This window comes from Tauraco erythrolophus, chromosome 4, assembly GCF_009769465.1.
Source record: "Tauraco erythrolophus isolate bTauEry1 chromosome 4, bTauEry1.pri, whole genome shotgun sequence".
Lineage (NCBI taxonomy): Eukaryota > Metazoa > Chordata > Aves > Musophagiformes > Musophagidae > Tauraco > Tauraco erythrolophus.
The window spans coordinates 75,661,414-75,670,543 of record NC_141468.1 but is presented as its reverse complement, the minus strand read 5'-3'; the positions used below and the strand labels follow the sequence as shown (position 1 = coordinate 75,670,543).

The 9,130-nt window shown below is 43.2% G+C and overlaps 1 protein-coding gene across 2 annotated transcripts; it reads left to right on the top strand.

Moving 5' to 3' along the window:
• The first annotated feature begins 741 nt into the window (after positions 1 to 741).
• On the top strand, positions 742 to 7,888 carry UPK3A (uroplakin 3A). Of its 2 annotated transcripts, none has more exons than XM_086610871.1 (6): positions 742 to 796; positions 1,624 to 1,779; positions 4,026 to 4,305; positions 6,250 to 6,332; positions 6,799 to 6,931; positions 7,801 to 7,888. In XM_086610871.1, the coding sequence occupies exons 1-6, from the start codon at positions 742 to 744 to the stop codon at positions 7,886 to 7,888; spliced, it is 795 nt and encodes a 264-aa protein (XP_086466997.1). The 2 variants fall into 2 exon arrangements, with proteins under 2 accessions (XP_086466997.1, XP_086466998.1); XM_086610872.1 differs by having other exon boundaries at positions 1,624 to 1,783; positions 4,030 to 4,305.
• Positions 7,889 to 9,130: the final 1,242 nt, after the last annotated feature.

Below are 9,130 nucleotides of genomic sequence, written 5' to 3'. Positions count from 1 at the left end.
TTGCTGATACTTATTTTTTCCCCTCAGCCTGTTTTGAGTGGGTGATTAATAATTTTGTCATCTGAGCTCTTATGTGATAGACCATTTGTACTAGCAATTACTCATCAAGACTATTTTCAGTTGAACAATTTTGTACAACAGGTCAGATTCAGCTTCCTCAGTGGTTTATTCTTCATGTAGTTGCCCTGAATCATATTAGAGTTAACAAGAAGCAGGAGGCTTATGTTTTTCAGGATGTAACCCAGGAAACACAATTCAGAAGGCAATTGTAGTCTCTGTTAAGGCTGTCCAAGTTCAGAGCTCTGAATCAGAACCATTCATGATGCAGGATTAAGATATCCAGTCCCAAATGTTCCCTACATAAGAGATTTCAAAAATTTTTAGGCAGAAGACGGTAAAGAATAAAGCCACATAGCAATTGCTCAGGTGGGAAAATACTCTCTGCACCCATAGAACTGCTGAGAGCTACACTGGTGCCCGGTGTCAGGTGGAAATCAAAACTACACCACCCTTCCTCACCTGGGAGCAGATAATAGGTGGGGGGCAGGGACACCTGAGCAGGAGGGGCAATAAGAATATAGGGAGGTGCTGAGGTGGTAGGCAGCTCCCAGCCACAGAGACCCTGCGGAAAGGAGCGGGACTGGTTGGCTTCAGGGAGGGAGTGGATGTGGGAGCTCTTCAGTGGGGTCTGCCTCCAAACATTGTTTTTCCTTTCATAGCAGGTTTCTGGAGGGCTCAAGCATGTGCAGCTGTTGGGTTGTATTAGTCTTTTGGTGCTTGGGACAGCTGTGTGCAGGTAAGAGGCATCTGTCTGCAGCCTCTTCTTTTTTTGTTGCTCTTCTCTTTGTATCTCTACTTTTTCTGTTTCTCTTTTTTTTTTTTTTTATTTTGTCTTGAGTGTCAAGTTTCTGCTCTAGGATCTGCATTGGGAGGGGAGTTTAGAGCTTCAAACGTAAATTCTGCTGGAAGCTTGTTAAAATGTCTCTACTGCAGCAAGGCTGGGAAGGAAGAGGAGCTGCTCAATCTCTCTCTCTGTTCTTAGTTAATCTCCAAGAGACTGGAGATGGGATGAGCTTGTGTGGTGGATGGGGAAGCGTCTGATATAAACTTTATTCCAATACCATTTACTCTGTCCAGGACCTCTCCAAGACAGCTTTCTTCTCTGCTAAATCTCTCACTCTGTATGATAACAAGCTTGGTCTTAAAAACCTTTTTAAGACTCTGCTGCCACAGGATTCAGGAACTGGCTGTACTGCTTCTGGTGGTGCCGCTGGAGGGGGGAGGGTGTACGTGGGACCCTAAAGACAGAGGTTCAAGTCTCTCCTATAACGAGGCTTTGCCTTTGTCCTTCTGAGGTGACGTGACCAGTATGTTTGAGGAGCAACATCTCTTACCTCCCTCCCCAAATCCTTGCATTTCATGTTTTGCATTAAAGCAAAATCCCTAACTCTCAGACTTTCATGGGGCGGGCAGGCTGTTTTCTGCTCAGCTGCCGTTCACATCCCCCTTTTATGTTTTGGTGTTGTTTGTTAGCACTGCCAGATTGTCCCTTTTGAGTCAGAGCTTGCAGGAGGAGAGGAGAAAGATTTTTCATATGCTTTCTTTGGTAACTTTCTCTTCTAGATCAAAGCCTGAAGCCTCAGATTGCAGCCCCTCACCTTGCTATAAACAATCCCACTCTCACTACAGTTGCTCTAGAAAAACCTTTCTGCGTGTTTGACAACTCACTGGGTCCGAATAAATCTTATGTCATCTACTTGTACGCAATGAAGCAATCAGGTAAGTATCCAGCATTATGCTTGTCTGGAAGATAACTGTATGATGTGGCTGTTGTATGCAATTCTTCATGCGTTGATGGGAGTAGGTCTGAATGGAGGAAAAGAGAAAAATCTGTAGCTGTAAGCTATGTATGAGCTGAGCCTCTGGTCTCAGTTTTCTCCAGGGTATTATTATAAAATATAAATAACCGTAGTATTTCAACGGGGCTGATTAACGATAGCAAGTGTTAGTACTGTGTTACCTGACTCCCAGTAGGTGTGGAGCAGCACCATCAGCTATAAACATTTGTCCAAATCTTGCTAAGGAAACCAAGTGGTCCACAGCCCCATAACTTATCTTTGTCTAAACACAGACGCCTTGTGTAAAAGCCTGAATTCCCCTAAGTAAACCTGCTCAGAGAAACTGGGTAACTGCTGCTGTCTGCTTCATAGTTAGGGTAGCCAGCCCTTGAAAGGACTACATTTTCTTTTTTGTAGACGAAGGCAAGTCATGCTAGACTTGAGGTCAAAAATGCTGACCCATGGGCTCATTCATAAAATGAGTTTCATAACTGCTTGGCAACGGAGCACTGCTGGCAGTGACCAAGAGCTGCCTTCTCTGTTCCCTGCTGCTCTGGCAGACTGCTTTGAAAGCCAGCTAGAGCTACTCCATAAGCTGACAAAAATAAACGACTTCCTTATATCATGCCTTCTTCCCCGAAGGCTGTATGCAGCCTCCTTTTCTAAGAGGCACAGAGAAGAGATCTTGGTGGGGGGGCGGACAGTAGAGAAATTGGCCAACTGACAAAACGGTCTAAAATTTGCACTGCTGGTTGTTGCCACTTTGCATAAGGTGGGAGGAAGCGGCCTTGGATGGGTAGAAGCTGTAACTGGAGACACCATCCCATGCAGTTAACACAAACTGTGAATGCACGGCCTTCTGAGAAACATCCAATGACCGAAGTGCACGTCTCTATATGTCTAAAACAGACTAGAAGTGCATTATAATTTTATAAAAGGCTGCTGATATCTAGTTATACCTGCAAATACGCAAACGTGATGTTTTGTGTTAGAAATTACATCAACCACTTCATCTTCTCCAGATTCTGTGGCAAAAGCTTCCTACACAGATGGGTGAATCTCTACAAAAGGGGTTAGATTAGAGAAATATCTTCTGCGTTTTTTAAGGCAAGTAGATGCAAACTTGTTACTTGGCAGACTGGAAGGAATTTTGTTTAGATTTGTTTCTGGTCTGCAGAGAAGCACATTGGCTCACCCTTGGATGTCTCTTGGAGCAGGGAGAAGGGAAATTTTAGAGAACTTAATTTTCTTAACACCTTATGTTCAGCTCTGCTGGTAAGGAAACGTGACAGCATATACTACAAAGCTGAGGGCTGCGAGAACTCTGCTCCAGGAGCAGAGCAAAACGCTTCCAAACCAACGCGATTCCCAGTGTACCGCAGCTTTAGAGAAACTAGTGTTCCTTTGACAGCACTGAATAGCTGGAGGGGGCTGCTCAGAAAAAAAAATGAACCCACAGTTGCAGAACTTGGGAACATCTCTTGGGACTTGTGCCTTGGCTTTGCAGCAGGAAAGGTTTGAGAGCTGCAGCTGAGCTTCCAAACTATGCAGTAGGGCTGGGTGCAGATTCATGCTTCGCTTGAAGCTGTGAGGACTTTCAGACTTTCTGTGGCATGCTGTCCGGAAGAACCGGCATGCCTCACTGGCCAGAAATGTAGATACCACATCTGTTCGTGCAGCCCCTGTACACTGGTCTGCATACTGTGCAGTTCTGGTAGGTCCAGATGTTGCTTGACCAGAGGTCTAAGAGCTTCTGCTCCAGGAAATGGGAGAGTAGTGACTCTGTAGGAACTCTGCCTGGGCTATAGTATCAAATCCGCAATGGCAAGATTTGGTGGATGTTTATTGGAATCATGTGCAGCCTAGGGGAAGAGCAGCCTTTGCCACCCCCTTCCCCACTCTATCAGATTCTCCTTGGAAAACAGCAATCTTGGGAGGGTGGCTACTAGAAAGTATTTCTGTGAGATACACTGTGGATCTTCGCAGTTTGTGAGGGACAAGTGTCAAGAGTTTTATCAACAAATAAGGAGGAAGGGGTAGAATCACTACACAGCCAAACTGGTAGCAGATTTTTTGTTTTCCTTTTGCTGTTTTAGAGTAGAAGAGCAAGTTGCCAAGTAAATACAGGGTGAATAGAAAGGGCTGAGCTAGTTCTAACAGCCTCGTTAAAAAGCATCTCTCCTGCAGCAAGTGCAATAAGCTTCCTGGTGACTGACAATAGCAGCAAACCACTCGACAGCACATTCCAAAAAACAAGCGGAGGACAGCTCGGACCTTACAAGGCTGCCTTGTTCAATGTACCCAACTGTGCATCACCTCCCAAGCTTGCTGATGTAGGAGATGTCAACAAAGTTTCTGATGTCCTGAAACAATACCTCTTCAGAGTCGGGGATGATGTGACCTGTTTGTACGACCCAAACTTCCTGGCTGTCTGTAACCCACCTCTGGCACCAGACACAACATACAGGTATAATTCTTATTTCTTACAAGGTTATTGCTCCTCTTAATCATAGAATCTTTAGATTTAGGTTGGAAAAGACCCTTAAGATCATCAAATCCAACCGTTAACATAGCACTGCCAGTCCCCCACTAAACCATGTCCCTAAACACCACATCTACACGTTTTTTAAATACCTCCAGGGATGGTGACTCAACCACTTTCCTGGGCAGCCTGTTCCAATGCTTGACAACCCTTTTGATGAAGAAATTTTTCCTAATATCCAATCTAAACATCCCCTGCTGCAACTTGAGGCCCTTTCCATTTGTCCCATTGCTTGTGACTTGGGAGAAGAGACCAACACTCGCCTTGTTTCAGCCTCCTTTCAGGAAGTGATAGAGAGCGATCAGGTCTCCCCTGAGCCTCCTTTCCTCCAGGCTAAACAACCCCAGTTCCCTCAGCTGCTCCTCATGGGACTTCTGCTCTAGACCCTTCACCAGCTTTGTTGCTCTTCTTTGGATATGTTCCAGCACCTCAATGTCCTTCTTGTAGTGAGGGGCCCAAAACTGAACACAGTATTTTAGGTGCGGCCTCACCAGTGCTGAGTACAGGGAGATGATCACTTCCCTATTCCCGCTGGCCACACTGCTGCTGATACAAGCCAGGATGCCATTGGCCTTCTTGGCCACCTGGGCAGACTGCTGGCTCACATTCAGCTGGCTGTTGACCAACACCCTGTAGGGACTTTTGTGCCAGGCAGCTTTACAGCCGCTCTTCCCCAAGCCTGTGGCATTGCATGGGGTAAACACAAAGAAAACACAATAACAAGCAAAATTGAGTCTGTAATGTTCCCTTGTAATGGTATGATGTGAATTACCCATCCCTGATGAACTGCTCTATTGCAAGAGTTGTTATGAAGATGGCTTGGCTTTGAATTAGCATCTCACAGATGGTGCTCTAGCAATTGTGAGCTCTGTCAGGTCAAATTCATGCATCAGTAGGAAAATTCATGTGTGACCTGCTGGATGTATACCTATGTTGGAGTAGGTAATAGAGGGACAGCATCTGATTAGAAAATCCTGGTAGAAAAATATTTTGACTGGGAAATGATGTTGAGATTATTCGCTAGGTATCCTATGTTAGATGATTCTGCCAAATTGCAGACATGGACCTGGCTCTGCTCACTTTGTTTTGATGGGATTCTGGGAAAACAAAGTTCTCCTTGGTCTCCAGGTCTAGGAAGCCCCTGATGTGACTGGAGACTTCCCAGTGAGGGCCAGGTGGCTTGCAGAAATGTCTAACCCCTGTTGTCTGTGGAAGCTGACCTGAATTCCCCAATTCAGGCACCCTGACAGCTGTTACCTGAAACACTTGTTTTGCTGTTACCCGCTAATTAAAAGCTGTAGTAAAAATGGCAGTCATATGCAGCCCTATCTGCTGCGGAGACCTAACATGCTTCTGAAACAAAATACTGACAGGCTCTTAGTTTTGCAAAAACTGCCTTACCTCTTACCTCTTCAGGATATTTCTGAAAACTCAAATTGTTGTGGAATGGAAACTTTATTTCTTTGCCAAATCTGACGTTGGTTTGTCTCTTCAGTGCTCTCCTCTAGCGGGGAAAGTGCCAAAGATCTCTGTTGTTGGACAAAATCTTTGACATCCATATAGAAATCAAAACCACTTACTTTCCTAAATAATGAGGCTCTTCACAACAGGGTTGGAAGCTCAGAAAAACTGTTGTTGGAAAGCTTACAAGACCGAAGTGCTAATTGTGCATGACATAGCACATAATGCTTTTTTTGTGATTAATTCTATTTGTTCTTTATAAGGCTTCTGCAAATAGTCAGTTACTTTTAACTGTCTATCTAATGCTTTGACAAAACCTGAGGTCTCACCAACTAATCCAGTAGCTTAAAAATGCTAGTGCCGAAGCTGAAATTTGAAATACCTAATTTTAACCCTTTTTACCCACAGGTTTAAATACGTGTTGGTAGATAGCACTGAAGGTATCATGAAAGACCAAACTCTCTGGTCTGATCCAATCAAAACCAGAAGAGGTAAGTCTGTGGCTTTGCTCACGTCTTCTGAGTACCTGTGCTTGCCTTAGGATGCTATTGCTCCATGAAGACCACCTAGTCCTTTCCTAAAGTTTTAACAATTTTGTCAGCCTTTCAATATTGGAGTAGCAAACTTAAATATGGAATAATTCTCTACTTCTCTTGTGTACTTCAAATAAAGATAAGTTTGAAGATATGGTTTCAGATTTGATGCATGTCATGGTATCTGGTGCTGTTGACGTTTCTCAGTAATACAGATACTTGTCATACTGGCTAATCTGCTGAGGAAAGCTTATAAATTCTAAATGCTGACACTGAGTGTTAAACCTGTTTCCCATAAATCATCTAAGACTTCAGGTATAGACATAATCAGTTTGCCTCTCCTAAATCACCATCTTTCTCCTATTTGGTGGAGGTGTTCATGGTCAAAACCAGATCATAAGAAGGTTCTTCCTTGCTTTTCTAGTTAAACTGCCCTTGAAGATTGATACCTGGCCTGGTCGAAGGAGTGGAGGCATGATTGTCATTACATCGATCCTGAGTGTTCTCATGTTCCTTCTGCTTGCTGGCCTTCTTGCTTCTGTGTCCTCTGCTGTCATGTAAGTACTGCTGCACCTTACAACTTCCTGAAAGAGTACCTAGCCCCTCAGTCATCAGACTTCTTCCCCGTGGCTCCAGGCCACTGTTGCTGGTCTTGTTTGAGATGACAGACCAGATGGTGTCCTCCAAGTTTTGAAGCTGATAATGGGAAAAGACTACTTTATCATACTCTTCCCTAAGATCAGCAGCTCTTGTATTTATTACGCAGCCTTAAGCTTACCAGATGCGAAGCTTTATTAAAGACTACTGGAAAAAAAAAAACCTCAAACAAACAGTGGAGTTGCACATACTTAAAGCCTATATATTCTTTGTTACACATTGCAGCTTTCCATCTGTTCAAGAGTTTGGAAACTGTCTTAAGGTGTGCAGGCATTTGTAAAGATTACATAATGTCCTAATTAATGTCTTTTAATTTATTTGCCTCTACCCCAGGAGAAATAAGTTACCCCTCTGAATTAGTAAGTGAGGCTTTGCTGGAGCTGTATAACTGAACTAGTCTATGCATGTTCCCTAGTCTTCTATGCCTTTTGCCTCAGGAAATCAATGAGGGCTGATTGATTCCTAAACTGAACTTTTGAGAGAATTAACTAAATTTTAGAAATGGTGGGTACCAGGGCTGCTAATACCCACTTCTTTCATTCACTTGAAAATGATGCAAGTGCTCTGTATTCAGTCAGTTCTGCCAGGTTCTCCTGGATTAAAGATATGGAAAGCAAAAACTGCAATGCAAATTATTATTTTTAAAAAATCTATGGGCTTCTCTGATGCTAAATGATTTAAGTAGTGATCAGCCTTTGTAAAATGTTGTGACAGTAGGCTCCTCTCAGTCTCTACTGGACCTTAATAAAGCCTTTCACTTGCCCACCAGGGGATCAGAAGATCCTGCTGCAGAGACAAGGCACAAGTCTCAGACTATTCAACAAAGTGAACCGAGACCACAGTTAAGCTCTGAGTGAACAACCTGATTCAAGCCAAGGGTGGAAATGCAACTGAATTGCTACGTGTGCTAGACCTACAGGACTGTCTTTTCTACTCAGTGCTAGTCCAAAACATGCTACAGTACGCAACTAGGTAACTGAAGATGAATGGAACAGATGAAATAAGGACAACTTTTTTGAAGTCTTGCAATACATGATATCCTGTCCTGTCCCACTGATATTCGATTTAGTTAATTGCCTTGTATAGCTCAAATCAAATGCCTGGACTGAAGAAAGAATCTTCATGAGATCCTTCAGCTTCAGCAGTGTGATCAGAGGTTGTCTCATCTGGAGTAAGAATTACTGCAGACCTCTAATCTGCTTCTTACAATCAGATGAACTGATGTAGCCATTTGTGTCTCAACCTTTCTCTATAGTAACCGATGAGGAATTAAAGAAAACTAGGCTGCTTTAGAGAAAAAGATATTCTTCAAGAAAACTAGGGATTAAAAGGTAGGCAACAGGGAACTGCTTCCTTAGGATTTAGTGACTGTTTGTGTCATAAGAATTCCCTTTTTTCCTCTCCTTCCCTGAAAGAAAGCAAGTGCCAATTGCCCTGTATGTAGCAGAGTAATTCCAATCTCAAATACTTAAATACCTTCAAACAGCTCTGCAGATATGAAAGCTAACAAAATTGCTCAAAAGAATGTGTGTTCTTTCTGAGCTTTGTATAATTTGTTGGTGGGCTGGTAAAGGGGAGATCCTGCTTTAGTGGGGAACATTAGTATATCCACTGTTGTCAGGCTTAGCTTCGTTTCTGATCTTTACCTTATGCAGCAGCAAGCCAGCACTCTTCACATCTTAGTATCTAGGTTGGTGAGGCTTTTCTGAGCTAATTCTCTTCCTTCATCTCATGATCTCAGTTGGTGATTGGAAATACATCTTTGCCCCAGGTTTGAGTTATGTCCTGCTTTTTTCCATTGATGCCAACTTCCATACACAGTTTTGTCTCTGAAGTTGGGTCTTCCTCAAGTCCTTTGCAAAGCCCTACCTTATACCTCTTGAGTATGCAGAAGCAACTGTCCTATTGTAGCAAGCACTTACTTGTGATAAGCACAGAGCTGCCACTGGTTATTATTGATATTTTCCTAGTTTATCAGGAAATTTGTTAAACTGTCTCAGATTATAAATAAATAAGGATTCTGTTTTGACATAGGTAGTTCGCAATCACTGCTATGGCTGGACGATCTTGCACTGATACTTATTTCAGGGAGTGGTACT

Bases quoted from the DNA above. Each gene is read 5' to 3' on its own strand.
- UPK3A (XM_086610871.1), top strand. From the start codon at position 742: ATGTGCAGCTGTTGGGTTGTATTAGTCTTTTGGTGCTTGGGACAGCTG. The intron at 4,306-6,249 runs GTATAATTCTTA...TTTTACCCACAG, and splicing joins GCACCAGACACAACATACAG to GTTTAAATACGTGTTGGTAG. The intron at 6,932-7,800 runs GTAAGTACTGCT...CTTGCCCACCAG, and splicing joins TCTGTGTCCTCTGCTGTCAT to GGGATCAGAAGATCCTGCTG.